Source organism: Clarias gariepinus, chromosome 13 (genome assembly GCF_024256425.1).
Source record: "Clarias gariepinus isolate MV-2021 ecotype Netherlands chromosome 13, CGAR_prim_01v2, whole genome shotgun sequence".
NCBI classification, from domain to species: Eukaryota; Metazoa; Chordata; class Actinopteri; order Siluriformes; family Clariidae; genus Clarias; species Clarias gariepinus.
The window spans coordinates 14,486,817-14,501,149 of NC_071112.1; the positions used below are offsets into that span (position 1 = coordinate 14,486,817).

Consider the following 14,333-nt stretch of genomic DNA (forward strand, 5'->3'; position numbering starts at 1 on the left):
GACTATTTTTTTGGCTGGGCATATCTCATACAGTGAGTTTGCAAAAGGGATACCAGGGCAACCTGGGTAAGTAATAAAGGAATGGCTTCCTAAAGGCATTATATAGGATATAGAGGTAGGAGTTTTAATCACTACACGTGATTTAGAGTTACGAAGTTGTGTCAAGTCAACAAAGAAATCTGATAAAAATAGACAAAGACTGAAGTTGATACAAAGCTTCCTTTCACTCTAAATGTAATCATTAAGCCAGTATCCAAGGTCTACTTTTTTAACTGTGCACTGGCACAACAAGGCTAAAGTTGCGAACAAGCACAGGAGGCTTATGGAAACTGGTTTAGCAATCTACAAGCTGTTTTGAGTCACCTCTGTCACATATCTTGAAAATTATATTGTCGGGCAATACTACTACAGTAGTTACTATTACAATCGAAATACTGCAATACTGGCATCAGCCTTGGTCAAAATCACTAAAGTTCTGGTGGACCTTATGAACATTACCTGTTGGCGCGTATCTGCATGTTTTATGCCCTCGAATAGCTAGGTGTGCTGGTGTTCCTAAAAGAGTGTTTAGTTAAATATGGAAATGGAATCTTATGAAACCTTCTACCAACTACTGTGTACATGCATGTCAAGTCCTTCCAAGAATGCCATAAATTAATGGCCAATTAGGTAATGGCCAATTTTCTCACCAGATCACTGCTTCCAAACAACACAGGGACATACATTCATCCTTCAGGGGTGGTGAGATTCACCTGTATAAATGTTTCCCAGTATGTCACAAGGCACCAGGCAATAATACTAACTGCAAGATACTGTAAAGATGGATTTGCAGTTAAAAAAAGAAAGAACGTATAGTATACCTTTACAACAATATTTTGATGGAAAGAAATAAAACTAAAAAAATAAAAATAATAATAATGTTTTCTTCCCCTTTCTGCTGTTGTTTTTCCAATAAAAACAACTTTTCAAATATTGGTGCATTGAAGTTTATTTATTTAATGAAACTTACAGCATGAAACAGTACAGCACCACAGCAAGCATCTGACAAACATCTACAGTACTGACAGGAGGTTTAAAAAGAAGCCTTCAAGCTGGAAGAGCACTGATACGCTTTAAAATGTGGTTGGTTGATCTCACTGTGGATTATCAAACCCATATCTAAAACTTCTGTCTCCTCAGAAGATCACACGGGCGAGTTCAAACATCACCTTTAGATGCACAAAAGACACAGTTACAATGTTTTTCTCATTTATTGACTACAGGTAATAAACACAATGAAAAAATAAACATTGCAGAATAAATTATGCTATAAGACATATTCGTTATCAAGGCTTCCTGAAACTAAAGATGGACTGTTTTAAACGGGTATTACTTGACCTGCTTTGATGCACACTTAAATCTTTGAGATTATCAAAAAATTTTACTATTACACAAAGATAACCCAAATAAATACAAAAAAAAAATAAATACTACCAAAAAATCCTGAAGGAGAATGTCCGGCCATCAGTTTGTGACCTTAAGCTAAAGCACACCTGGGTTATGCAGCTGGAAAATGATTGGAAACATAGCAGCATCTCCGCCTTAGAATGGCACAAAAAAACAGGCCGTTCATGCTCGAAAAACCCTCCAATGTGGCTGAATTAAAACAATTCAGCAAAGCAGAGTGGACCAGAATTCCTTCACAGCGATGTAAAAAACTCATTGCCAGTTATCACAAATGCTTAGTGGCATAACCAGTTATTATGTTTAGGGCCAATATATATATTTTTTTGCCAAGGTAGGTTTGGACATGAAATATCATTTTAAAACTCCACTGTGTATTATGTACTTATGACATTAAGCTTTAATGACTTATGTAAACCTACAGTAAAAACAAACGGTTGTTTTTTAACTGAGATTTACACACAAAGAAGCAGGTTGCTTTTATCAGTGATTTTAAAAACAGATGATTGTATGAACTGACCTCAATAGTGATCAAGATTACGATCATCCACTCTAGGCGGAGACTATGCTTTTCACTAAGATGATTCCTCATCAGGTCTGTCAGTTCAGTGCAATGTTGCAGCTTCTCATTCACAACCTACAGTACACAGCACCACAGGCATGCATTAGGACCATCAGCAACTTATACATGGCAGAAAGGAAACAACAGGATTATTATCTGTTACCATTTCCGTGTTGATTTGGATGTTATGTTTGTGGTTAGCATCTTATTAAAAGATTAATCTACAGCCAAATCTGAACTTTCTGCCAGTGACAACCAGGTTTGTCGCAAAATATTCTAATATGTAGTAAAATTCAATAAACTTAAAGCATTGATGTTTTAACAGTTAAAAGTATGTATTATTTCATCCTATTTATCCATAGAACAGTTGAGAAGGAAAATAGGCTTGCTTAGGCACTTTGCAGCCTGTCCCAGTAAAAAAAATTTTTTTTTGCATTTCTTTAATTTAATGTACATTATTTAATTAAATATAAAAAACTGAATGGTGGCTTTTACACAGCTCTGTGTGTGGTTTAATATCATTTAATATAATTACCTTGACCCTACGGTTGATACTGAGAAATTGACATGTCTTGTCATACAGTTGCTCCAGGTCTTCTCTGTCCCAGTAGAAATCCGGAGTGATGAGAAGATCTGAACTAAGGTTTATGCAGTGTCTGTAAAACAATAATTAAAACATGAAATTGAACATGGAATCCAATTTTGATATTTAGGTCTTGTTATTCTACGTGTAGCCTCTGACCTCAGAGCAAACAGTTCTCCTATCTTCTGCAAGACTTCTGCCCTGGACAGTTTGACTGACTTCCCAGCCTTTAGTGTCTGTTGAGATTATATTTAACCATGAGATTTGTTGTTTAAAATGTTAATCCTTTTTAGGTATGTTGTACTATGCATTTCATTAATTCCAGAATAAAACATGTGGCATCGCAATAAAAAAAAAAACTACTCTATACATTAATGCTTCTTTTTAAATAGATTTATGGTAAAGATGTTACTTTACAGCTACTGTATGTGCAGAATTTCAAATGCGTTTTTTATAAAATGTACAATAAATAAGTGGGGCTACCTCTGGAATTGGCTGAATAGATTCAACAAAGTTATCCAGAGAGATCTCCCATATCGCCAGCTTAACTGCGATAAAATAATTTTACAGCATATGAATAAAAAGCTAATGTTAGGGAGATTTTAAAGTCTTCAAGCCATGCGTTATAGCGGAAATAGGAATAAAAACCTTCAGCTCACCTGATAGAGACAGAGCATTAGAAAATGCAAATTTCTCCAGAAGAACTTGTTCATAGTCCATGTCATTATTAAATATGAAGTTTCCCCGATAAAGCTTTGTGCTTCCTCTAAATAAGTAAACAAAAACCATATGTCCCATTAGACACTGCTAAAAATATGCCAGGATATGCAACATTTAAGATATGCAAAAGTCACATGTCGTGACATACTCTTCTATCGAATAATTGATCTCTTCATTTTCCCAGTGCACCAAAGCTACCTCATACGGCTGAATCTCATGTTGCTCCAAAATCCGCATCACGTTCTTTATCTGTAAATCAAAATTGACATTTATTAGTATTTTATGGATACAAACAAAAGTTCATAAGCAACAGGAAGCATTACATATTTGTTTAAAAAATGTTAATCTATAAAAGGTGGACAGACAAGACACAAAAAACTCACAGTTTACTCACAGTTTTCTCATCAACATTCCAGAAAACCACAGAGCCTTCCCTATTAAGTAAAAAAACCTTTTAATTGTTAAAAAGAAGTGTCTTAAGATTATTTACAAAAAGTACTGGTGTGTCTGCAGGCTTTCTTTTCAACCAAAAGTAATACTTTATATATCAAATAATTAAACAGATGAAATCAGGTGTGGCTCCGGTTAGAAAAAAAAACCTGAAGCCACACCAAATCTTTACAGATAAGACATCCCTGATTAGAATTAAACAATGAGATTAACATTAAGCAAACCAACATTTCAGCTTACCTGAAGAAAAACATCATTGCACTGTCATCTGGTTTTAATGTCATTTCCGTTCCAATCACCAGAACATTAGATGCATCTGGACAGTACAGTGTCAAGAAAGGGCTTACAGATAAGTCACTTTCATGTATCATGTGGTGAAACTATTGATTATAGCGTAACCATGAAACCAGGAAAATAGAAGAAGCATGTGATACACTTTAACAAACCTCTGGGCAAGTCTTTTATTTCAACAAATCCATTGGCTACTAGGTCATGGCAGAGAGTAGGTAGGTGGTACTGTTCAGCAGTCGCATAAGCAACACATTGCATCATATCCTGTTAAGAGAAAATCGGGTCAGCCAATGCATTATTTCAATGTAAAAGATGTAGAATTAACAGGGAGCAGTTTTCCTAAATGGAAACTCTTGATTTATTTCCACCAGGTCAGAGTAATCGACTTGCCTTTTCTGGGGATGGCAGATTAGCTCTGGATGGCTGTTTCGTCCTTGGTCCCTTTAATGTCTTTTTGCCAGGCATGCCCGCTTGCTTCAGCACAGTTTTAGTGCTTCCAGTGGTGGACTGAAACGTTCTGTGTATATTCCATGGTTTGAGGATCATATCATGTTTTGGGTCAAAAACAAGTCTGTGCAGGTTTCCTTTTGGAAATCCATGAGACCAGGCTTCACTAAATCTGACTCTGTGATTGTTCTCGCAGAGTGTGTAAAGTTTGTGTGATGAGGAATGCACATTTGGTAGACAGCACCTGAGCCCAGAGGCCGGACATCTCTCCAGCCGTAGTGCTGAACCAGGGACTAATCTGGGGTAAAGTGTCCTCTCCAAAGACTGATGCAGTCTCCAGGGTGTCAAAGCCAACAAAGACCTAGCCAGCATAGCTAGCTACCTGTGTAAACAAGAAACACTGTGATTTAGATGGCTAGGTTTTTTTTTCTGTTTATCAGTAGATTCATGATGTAACTGTTATGTTTTTCTACCCACTGACCTTGACAGCAATCAGCTAGCTAGCTTACTTGTCTAAGCCCTCCATGATTATGTTATATAACAAACATTACATTACTACTACCTCGTACTTTTTTGCATCAATACTGGGTAGACTGTTAATCTGCAGAAGTCCAGATCTTGTATTTTGACAGTAGTGTAACTGCAGGGCTAGAGTAGCTAGCTAACGTTAGCCAAAACGTCAGTCTACTCTGTATATTAAATCGGTCGCGATTCAACACAAACCAACAAAACCGCTCTTGAAGAAGACACAGTCAGTTACTGTCATTTTAGAACAAAACCTAACGAGCTACTCTGCTCTGCGGGCTCTGCGTGCACACTCTGACATTCTCCACGAAGTTTGTTTAGAATAAATGAATTAAGGCGGCACTTCCGGTTTTGGTGGCATCACGCAGTGCGTTACGCACGTGGGATGTCAATAAGCCCCGCCCATTTAAAGGCAGCGTCCTAAACGCACATACTATATGTTGTACAGTAGGTTTAATACATTTGCTTTTTCTTAGTGCTTAAATTGCGCCATCTACCTGGAGGAACAATGAAAGAAAAATAGGGCACGAGAAATAAAAAAAAAAAAACTGTACTAAAATGAAAACCCTCTCTCACTGAAACATGTCTACATGTCAACGCGACTTCTTGATTCAATATGAAAAAACGATAAATTCTTAATAAATAATAAAAAGATGATTTTGTATTTCTAATCATGGATGTTCCTTTCTTGATCTATTATTATTATTATTATACAAAACAGCAACATACAATCCCAAAGACAGCCATGTAGAATAAAAGCAGCAGTAAATAACGACAAAAGAATAAATAAATAAATAACACTGAGAAATGTAAAGGTTTATTTCTACACCAAAAGTAGAAATATGACCCCCAATTTTTTTAAATACTTAATACTTTCTAAATGTCTTCCAAGTTCAATTCCCAGCCAGGTTTGATTCCCATCTCTGTGTGCATGGAGTTTGCATGTTGTCCCTGTGCTTGGGGGTTTTTCTCTGGGTATTCCAGTTTCCTCCTACAGTCCAAAGACCTGCAGATTAGGATAATTGGCGTTTCCAAATTGCCCATAGTGTGTGAATGAGAGTGTGCGTATGTAAACATCCCCTGCGACGGATTGGCACCCTGTCCAGGGTGTACCCCGTCTCATGCCCCAAGTCTCCCGAGATAGGCTCCAGGCCCCCCACGACCCTGAATACAGGATAAAGCCGTATAGATGATGAGTGAGTAAGTGATCAGTTGTCCGGGTTGTGTGTATGTATGTGCGCCCTGCTATAGATTGAAACCCTATGCAGGGTGTACCAAACCTCGTGCCCTAAGACTCCTGGGATAGGCTCCAGGCCACGTGCTCCTCCTTCTTCTTGTAGTAAAAAAAAAAAGGTTTATATATATATCTTACCCAGAATATCTTATTATATAATATTATATAATCACAAGTCCAAAACCAATGCACAATGGTTTCAGGAGCAGTACAGGAAGAGTTTGTCCTTTTTAAATCTCAAACTAATAAAATATTTGGCAGGATAATATTTATACAATAATTTAAATGCGATTTTTTTCCCATCCAGTTAGTTAGAATATATTTATAAGGTAAATTTCAAACCTGTTTTCCATGAAATGTTGTTTACCTCTCCATGATTCCTCTGAGTGCATTTTAGGAATCACCTGTTTTAACCCACGCATTACCTTTATAAATATTCAACAAATACTAGTACTAAGGTAAAACTAAGGTTTTTACTCGTGTCCGACCACATTTTAAATCTCAACATATTTAAAACCTAAAAAAAAGTTTAGTGTTTTTTTTTTTTTTTGTAGAAATGTGTACTGGTTCAACCCATGCTAATTTCTCAGTTCATGCTTATTATTCATATCGTACAAAATGATATATACTGTATTTAAATATTCTAATCGCCCCCTGTCTTGATGTTGTTCTGCAGTATTGTGTCGTGAGAAGCTGCAGCGCCCCCAAATGGACTCCAGTGTCGGAGCGTCGCTTAGCAACATAAACCGAAACAGAATAGCGCTTCCGCTCAGGAATAGAACGCGCACGGATTAAACACTCAATTGGTAAGGATAAAAAATGATTGGTTGACGTTTTTCCTGTCGATAAATATTTAGGAAACTTGAGCTACGACATATTTCAGTTAATTAACAATTCAGTAAAATTCCCATATCTACATTTAAATAGTTGTTTCAAAGTAACCTCCAGTAGTGAAGCCTCCTTTAGGTATCGATGCTAAAGGATATGTTCCTCTATGTTCTAGCAGTTTATTACAGGATTTGCCATATTGGGAGAACTTAATTTTAAATAAGGCAGAATTGTCCTTCTTTCTCTTCATGGTTCCAGTCTGGAATATCAGCTGTGTAGTAAGTGTCATGCTATTAGGCTCCCACAGCAAAAACAAAAAAAAAAAAAGGAACAAAGCAGTTAAAAAAGATGTTCTAAAGGTTTGAAAAGTTTAATGTAAAGTCATTCCTTTGGTGCTCAACATTAGTGTCATCAACTGAATATGTGGTGTCTCCTGAGTTGCAGGTCACAGAGGATTTTTATTTTAAAAAATGTAATCCATAATTTATTCAGGAGCTCTACTTCTACCTGTATAATTATGTCCACCTGTACGAGTCCTTAAAAAAAGGTCACTGGTCAGAAATTTTAGCGAAACTCCAAGTTAATCTGTGCTCATAACATTAACAGGTTTACACAGTTTATCGTTGCAATGGAAGATTCTGTAATGCAACAGCACCTGCACCACTACCAACAGGCCACAGAGTCTGCCCGAGAGGAACTCGCAGCCCTCCAGGCCAAATGTCAAAGTCTCCACTCACGGGTACGATCTTAAAGTTTTGTCTTTTGACTTTGCACATATCCTCCATGCAAACTTTATTATGTTTTTACTTGTCAGCTGATGGATTGTCAGGCCAAGCTTTCCACTCAGGAGACTACTATGAAAGACCTAAGAGAGGAAAATGACAGGCACATGGAGACGGAGGCCAGACAGGCATCTCTCATCAGTTCCCTCAGGGAACGCATTCACAACACAGAACAAGAAATGATCATGATTTCTTCCTCTAAAACCATCATGGATATGAAATTGCAAGCACTTACCAAGGAAAATGAAGATTTTAAGGAAAGAGCATTGAAAATGGAAAATCAGTCCAAGTGAGTTTGGTTATTTATACTCTTTTGATACTTTGATAAACCTACATTCCTGTATAGTTTTAATGTTTTTTTTTTCTAGGGAGTATCTTAAAGAATGGAACAAGACAAAGCAAGATGCAACCGATCTGCAGAGGACATATGAGGATTTTTTATCCAGACTAGCCAGCAAACTTTCAGTTGATTTAGCTGTGAATATTAAACCAATGGAGACAATAATCTCTTTGGTAAGTTACGGATGAGCTCTGCACATTTGGCATAATTTTTTTTTAAACTCACCATTTTACTGAAATTTGTTTACTTCATTAGGTGGACCTGTGCTGCAAGGAGAGAGAAAGACAAAAGGCTCATATATGTGCCCTAGAGCAGAGTATGAAATCCCATGAGGTGGAAAGTAAAGCCGGCCGAGAAACAGTAAGAAGATTAGTGACTGATGTAGAACATGAACAGAAAGTTTCAGCTATCCGAGCAAGTGACCTGAACACTGTTAGACAGGTATGTCCCTGCCCATTTATCTGACAGTTTATAGAAACGCTTGTTTTAAGTAGCCGATCCATGTCATTTTTCTACATTGTGCATCGTGTCTCTCAGGAACTTGATTGCATACTGCTGAAGAAACAAGTCTTGGAAGTAGACAATATGAGCCTGAGGAACAAGCTGCAGGAAAACGAAATTGCCCTGGTTACTGCTAGGGAGGAGTGTAGCTCTTACGAGAAGCGCTCTCAGGATTTAGAGCAAAAACTCCATAGGAGCCAAAATGAAGCAAAGGCATTACACAGTCGCATGGAGTCCTTTTTCAAAGAAGTACAAGTTCAGCTTGGAAATGAGCCTGTAACGTCTCTGCCTAAAGAAGAACATGTTCTGGAGAGACTCAGAGAAGTCTGCAGAAAAGAGAAGAGCAGCACTGAGGTAATGGTCACACATCGGACAAAAAAAGTTTATTATTTCCTCTGGTTTACTGGTGTGGCTTTAGTTTATTTTTACATGACATTAGTTAACAGTTCTATTGACATGCTAATACTGTTTGCTTATACAGTCTGTAACTGAGATGGAGGCGAGACTGGCTGCAGTGTTAGAGGAACTTGGCAGGCAGTCAGAACTGCAGAGAGCAGCAGAGCAGAGGGAGCAGCAGCTTCAGAACAACATACAAATGCTGGAGTCAGAACTGTTGACTGCACTGATGAGCAAAGATTTTCAGAGTCATGAAAAACAAGAAGTGAGTTCATGTAAAAAATACTCTGGAGATATACTCCAACGCTCTGCATCTTCCCAGTTCAGTGGTTGTATTTTTTGTTTTTTATATTTAAATACAGGTGCAGAAGTGACATTTAATAGTTCCTTGTTGAACTTTTGTTTTCTATTGTCTCATGTAGTACTTGCAGTTTCTGGAGCATCTTTCAGAGAAAATGAAAATTGAGCAACTAACCACAGATCTGGGCTTTGACATGCGACTCCAGGCCATCCTGACACGTGCAGAACAACTGACCAGACAGGAGGGAGCAGCTTTAGTGGAAAATAAGACTCTGGTTTACAGTCTTCAGAAAAAGGTGCACATATTATACTGTATACTATATACTGTCCAAAAAAAAAAATCACTGCCTGGATTTAATTATGAACTGTAAAACACTGCGAAACATCATTTTTGAGGAGGAAATTTAGTCAGAAAAACATCATGAATGAGCCTCATGGGAGACCACTTAAATGCTTAGAGAAATCCATTGAGAAACATTTTTATTCAGTATTCTGACTCTCCCATCATCAACTGAAAGATAGATAATTTATTGATTCTGAAAGAAATCCCAGATTTTGGAGAAAAATGAATGAGAAATAAATGTTGTAATATTGTGTAAGCTTATTGAAATGATGCCTCAGCATTGATCGAAGCAAAAATCTGTGAAAACAATTGAATATTTTTGATATTGATAGTGTGCAATTTGGCCTGGGCAGTGTAGTGTACTATACTATACCATAATACTATATTGGTATACAGTATAGTACATTCGTTTTACAGAGCCATGAGACAAACAGTCTAATTTGACAAAGCACTTTTTAGTAGGTTGTAATTTCTGTTTTTGATTCAGTTAAAGGAGCAGAAGCAGCGCTTAGAAAATAATGACCTGCATATGGATCTGCTACGGAAGAAGGTGGCCCAGCTGGATGAAGAGAAGAGGAGTCGTTCAGCACTTGCTGTGGAGAGGGAAGATGCTTTACTGGCCAGCAGAAAGCTGCAGAAGAAGGTGGAGCGGCTTCAGTCTGAGCTTAAAACCATGCAGCTGTCCACAACTGAACTGAAGGCCCAGCTCTCTCACACCAGTGAGCTCAAGGTAGAGGGGAAGACAGCTCTGGCTCACATGCCAACAAGGGGAAGAGTGCCTTAACGCTTTTTAAAATGGAGATAAAGTACTATAAGTAAAAAAAATGTGTATATAGTAATGGGCATACTGCTGTGCTACATTTAAGGTAAAATACTATTTTAATAATAATTATACTTTGTCAAATATAGGCTATGTAATCCTAAATTCTGTAAACAAAAAAATGTTGTATAGTAAAGTTTTCTTGCCGCAGCAGCATTTTCCGTATCATCTAAAGATGGTAAGTTCCAATCCCACAATGCCAGAGCTTTCTGGGTGGGAGGTCTGTCAGATATTCTCCTCTGTCAATCATGGTAACACTATATAATCATGGGCATATATACATTCATATTTGCAGATGACAATAAATAGCACTTTCCTCCAAGTGTGATATGCTGCCATGTAATGCAGCATAAGCAGCAGGTTAAAAAGATATGGCTGGCTGTCTTCACATATCGAAGGTCTAGCTGTGGTATGGCAGCTCTCACTGGTGGATAGGAATTGAGCAAGTCATAATTAGAGGGAAAATGGGTTGGGTTGATCTTACAATACCTTAGGCATTGCTTTGTTTGATACAATAAGATCAGAGTGATGGAACAGGACAGAACCATCGAAGATCAGTCCAAGAGTCTGGAAAAACTGGAGAAAAACAAAGAGAAAGTGGATACGAGACTTGCAACAGCGAAGATAGCGCTTCAGAATCAGGAGCAGAGAGCCAGGGATGAATTACAGCAAGCACAAAGACTGCTCCACAGCCAGGCCAGTGCCATGGCAGAAGTCACCCAGAGAGAGAAGAAGGTACTGAATAGTGACTATTAGTCAGAATGAGTCTGCAGGGTAAACTCAGGTGTATCTCATCTCTCATTATTAAGTAACATTGCTTGCCTTATTTTTCATTACAGCTGCTGGATTTCTGTAGCATCATCGCTCATATGTTAGGAATGAACATGCCAGTCTCTATGCCCAGTTGTGAGGTTATCAAGAGGCTGGAGGTTCTTATTCATTCATGTCATCACTTTCCCCTGGGCAATCAGTGTGTAGTGCCATATGTTCCGCACCACATGGCACTAATCCCAGATGCTCCTGTATGCTCCATCACTATAGCAAGCTCTCCAGGGCCTGAAGCACCAGTGCAACCTCCACTGCCCACTACAACTACAACCTGAGCAGCAATGCAGCAGTCGTATATGTTATTTACCAAACATTACAGTAGAAATGATTTAAGAGCACTTGTAATTAATCAGGTTAAATACGGTGCAGATTGTCATTGAATAAATTAAAATTATGTTATTGTGATTCAGATTGTTTTAATAAAAGATTATTCTTCTATTGTGAGATTTGGATATTACACAAAGAACTTTTCAGTTTTATAAGTAAAAACAAATTGAATGTTGTAGTCTGGGCACATGTAACAAGGAAACTCTTAATATAATTTATTTTTTGGTTTATATTGTTGAATTATTTTTAAAAACGTCCACACATTAATTCAGATTATGCCTGTATTTTTAACACAAACTCTTCTTAGGTCTGAGCAAACTGTACTTAGAGCAATATATTATTAGTGATTTTCCACAGAATACTCTATATTAATGACAACTTGATTATTATAGTAAGTTAGTTATAATTAGGACCAGTCTTAAACAATGACAAATCCAATAAATCAAACAATTTTAAAAGCAAAAAGATTACAACATGCCAAAAATACATATAAAAATAGTTCCCATATATAGCTCTTTAAAGTTGGTTTACAACTCATTTGTTGTAAGGAATTCAGTTATATTCTTTGCATTAAATCATATGTCAATACTTTCCATACTTTAATTAACAAACAAAACCAAAATAATAGGCTTTAGTAGATTATAATATATCCCATCAATAATATTTCTATTTAAAATCCAGTGCTATCCAGTCAAAATACTTTTGAAGTTTGGAAGAACTGTCTGTCCCACCAGCAAGCACCTGTCCTACAGCATTATCATTTTCAGTGCAAAGAGCTTTTTTTTTGTCGAAACATCCACACGAGACATGAGTAAATTTAGCAGCTCTATTTAGCAATACAAAGACACAAACATGATTAGCTCTGGATGCTAATCTAGTGGTCCCAGTCAGAGTAAAATCTTTTTACTTTTATCTTTTTAAGACCTCCGAAATGAAGACTGCCTAACATAAAAAAAAAAGACCTCACATAGGTGGAGGCCCGTTTGTGTAGCTGAGCATAGGATGGAATGAGTGGGCGAAGTTGTTAGACTGGGAACAACTGTAGTCCTCGTCATACATAGGCACCAGACAGGCCAAGGCCACCAATAGCAGCAATAGCAGCTGCACAGGCAGTGAGGCCCAAAGAACTCGTTGAAGGAAAGTTCTACACCAGGAGCGTGACTTCTCAGAACGGGAGAAACCGGATCCAGCGGCGCTGAGGGACCTGCTCACACACGGGACACAACAAATCAGGCAGATACATTCAAATGCGTCATATAGCATAATACCTGGACTAATGCAGAGCCTTGCTACTTCTTTGGTATATCTTGTTTTATTGCTATTTGTATAAAAGTGAAATATCGCATAAAATGCCTAGATTACACCCTGTGTTTATCAGGAAAATTTTCTGTATTAACATATACCTGTCTGATAAAAACCACGCACCTCAAGGTAAACTACATCACTGTCTTATTATATTACAAAATAACATCATCTCATTTGCAGACAAAGATTTAGCTGCTCAAGCCAGACAAAAACAGTAAATCTTAGAAAATTGCAAGGCATTGCTTGTGCAGCAACAAAAATGTTATTTTAAAATATTATTTGTCTTTTGCAATATGTAAATATTAGAGCTATTACAATGCATGCAAAGAAAGATTGCTGCTCAGCAGTTGTTCTGGAAAAGCAGCTGCAGTGCGACACAGGTTTTGATTGGAATATCAGCATTATTACTACAAGCTAAAAGTATTACAATCCTTTTATTGATTCTAAATAATTCAGTTATCTAATTGCAGTAAGGGTCTTAATATCAAAATTGTAAACATACACTGACTGGCCAAAATAAAGTAGCTGTTTGGATTTAAATAAACAAATACTTACGAGCCTTTGATTATAAAATTACTGAAGTAATTAATATGTTTTAGCTGACTATTCTTTTAGTCCTAAATAATGTAATGAGGAGCTTCTTATTTCTTAAACAACCATGTTAAATAAACATAGCAATGTGAAGAGAGTTCAAGATTGGGACTAAATATCTGTGTGGTCATATGAAATACACGTTACTGAGGCTAAAACGAAAAAGGCGTCAATTTGCTAGGAAACACAGATTTTAAGCTTTGAAGCTATGTTAAAAAGAAAGGTCACGTGATTTGTTGAGTCTCAATTTACTCTATTCGAGAGTGATTGGTGTGTCAGGGTAAGGAGGGGAAGAGCATAAAGCAATGCATTGGTCATGCATATTGCAAACTGGACAAGCCTCTGGAGGCAGTGTTAAGATCTGGAATGTACTGAATGATCAGGTTCTCTCATCAATGAAATCATCAAAAATCAACCAAACTCAAATTGTAAAAGAGTGGTTCTGGGAACATGAGGAATCATTTTCAAACATAGATGCCTACCACCGAATCCAGACCTTAACTCCCTAAAAGTTTTTGGGATGTGTTGAAGAAGACTTTATGGAGTGGGGTAACTCTACAAAAATGTAAAAAAAAAAAAAAATGTATGCAATTCTGGACAGAAATAAATTTTGTTACTTTCCGTAAGGTTGTCGAAACACTGCCATGACAGATACACACACCATAACGAAAGCTAAAATTGGGCCAACAAAATATAAAAATGTGTGACTATTTTTAG

General features: G+C 37.2%; 3 protein-coding genes across 9 annotated transcripts in view; 1 reads left to right on the top strand and 2 right to left on the bottom strand.

Annotated features, from left to right (window-relative positions):
* Nucleotides 1-976: 976 nt before the first annotated feature.
* rmnd1 (required for meiotic nuclear division 1 homolog) lies at nt 977-6,682 on the bottom strand. 4 transcript variants are annotated; one of them, XM_053509952.1, is made up of 12 exons: nt 6,598-6,682; nt 4,440-4,878; nt 4,205-4,313; nt 3,999-4,074; nt 3,703-3,742; nt 3,457-3,557; nt 3,248-3,354; nt 3,072-3,136; nt 2,748-2,824; nt 2,541-2,661; nt 1,964-2,080; nt 977-1,208 (listed from the first exon to the last, which is right to left on the bottom strand). In XM_053509952.1, the coding sequence occupies exons 2-12, from the start codon at nt 4,866-4,868 to the stop codon at nt 1,176-1,178; spliced, it is 1,275 nt and encodes a 424-aa protein (XP_053365927.1). In that variant the 5' UTR covers nt 4,869-4,878; nt 6,598-6,682; the 3' UTR covers nt 977-1,175. The 4 variants fall into 4 exon arrangements, with proteins under 4 accessions (XP_053365927.1, XP_053365926.1, XP_053365925.1 ...); XM_053509951.1 differs by lacking the exon at nt 6,598-6,682 and adding an exon at nt 5,066-5,355; XM_053509950.1 differs by lacking the exon at nt 6,598-6,682 and adding an exon at nt 5,059-5,355.
* A 319-nt stretch (nt 6,683-7,001) lies between these two features.
* Nucleotides 7,002-11,749, top strand: ccdc170 (coiled-coil domain containing 170). Of its 2 annotated transcripts, XM_053509724.1 has the most exons (11): nt 7,052-7,061; nt 7,690-7,822; nt 7,898-8,154; nt 8,234-8,378; nt 8,461-8,646; nt 8,743-9,060; nt 9,188-9,367; nt 9,525-9,698; nt 10,233-10,475; nt 11,085-11,300; nt 11,405-11,749. In XM_053509724.1, the coding sequence occupies exons 2-11, from the start codon at nt 7,712-7,714 to the stop codon at nt 11,666-11,668; spliced, it is 2,094 nt and encodes a 697-aa protein (XP_053365699.1). In that variant the 5' UTR covers nt 7,052-7,061; nt 7,690-7,711; the 3' UTR covers nt 11,669-11,749. The 2 variants fall into 2 exon arrangements, with proteins under 2 accessions (XP_053365698.1, XP_053365699.1); XM_053509723.1 differs by lacking the exon at nt 11,085-11,300 and having other exon boundaries at nt 7,002-7,061.
* A 354-nt stretch (nt 11,750-12,103) lies between these two features.
* syne1b (spectrin repeat containing, nuclear envelope 1b) overlaps nt 12,104-14,333 on the bottom strand; it is an 85,371-nt gene continuing 83,141 nt past the window's right edge. For 2 of the 3 annotated variants that reach the window (XM_053509722.1, XM_053509721.1), the window contains one exon: nt 12,104-12,924. In XM_053509722.1, the coding sequence (XP_053365697.1) occupies nt 12,684-12,924 (241 nt within the window). In that variant the 3' untranslated portion in view covers nt 12,104-12,683. The remainder of the gene's footprint in view (nt 12,925-14,333) is intronic. The other variant, XM_053509720.1, reaches the window with a different exon arrangement.

Bases quoted from the DNA above. Each gene is read 5' to 3' on its own strand.
- rmnd1 (XM_053509952.1), bottom strand. From the start codon at position 4,868: ATGCTGGCTAGGTCTTTGTTGGCTTTGACACCCTGGAGACTGCATCAG. The intron at 2,825-3,071 runs GTAGCCCCACTT...TAATCTCAACAG, and splicing joins CTATTCAGCCAATTCCAGAG to ACACTAAAGGCTGGGAAGTC. The intron at 2,662-2,747 runs GTCAGAGGCTAC...ATTGTTTTACAG, and splicing joins GGAGAACTGTTTGCTCTGAG to ACACTGCATAAACCTTAGTT.
- ccdc170 (XM_053509724.1), top strand. From the start codon at position 7,712: ATGGAAGATTCTGTAATGCAACAGCACCTGCACCACTACCAACAGGCC. The intron at 9,368-9,524 runs GTGAGTTCATGT...TGTCTCATGTAG, and splicing joins AGAGTCATGAAAAACAAGAA to TACTTGCAGTTTCTGGAGCA. The intron at 10,476-11,084 runs GTAGAGGGGAAG...TGATACAATAAG, and splicing joins CTCACACCAGTGAGCTCAAG to ATCAGAGTGATGGAACAGGA.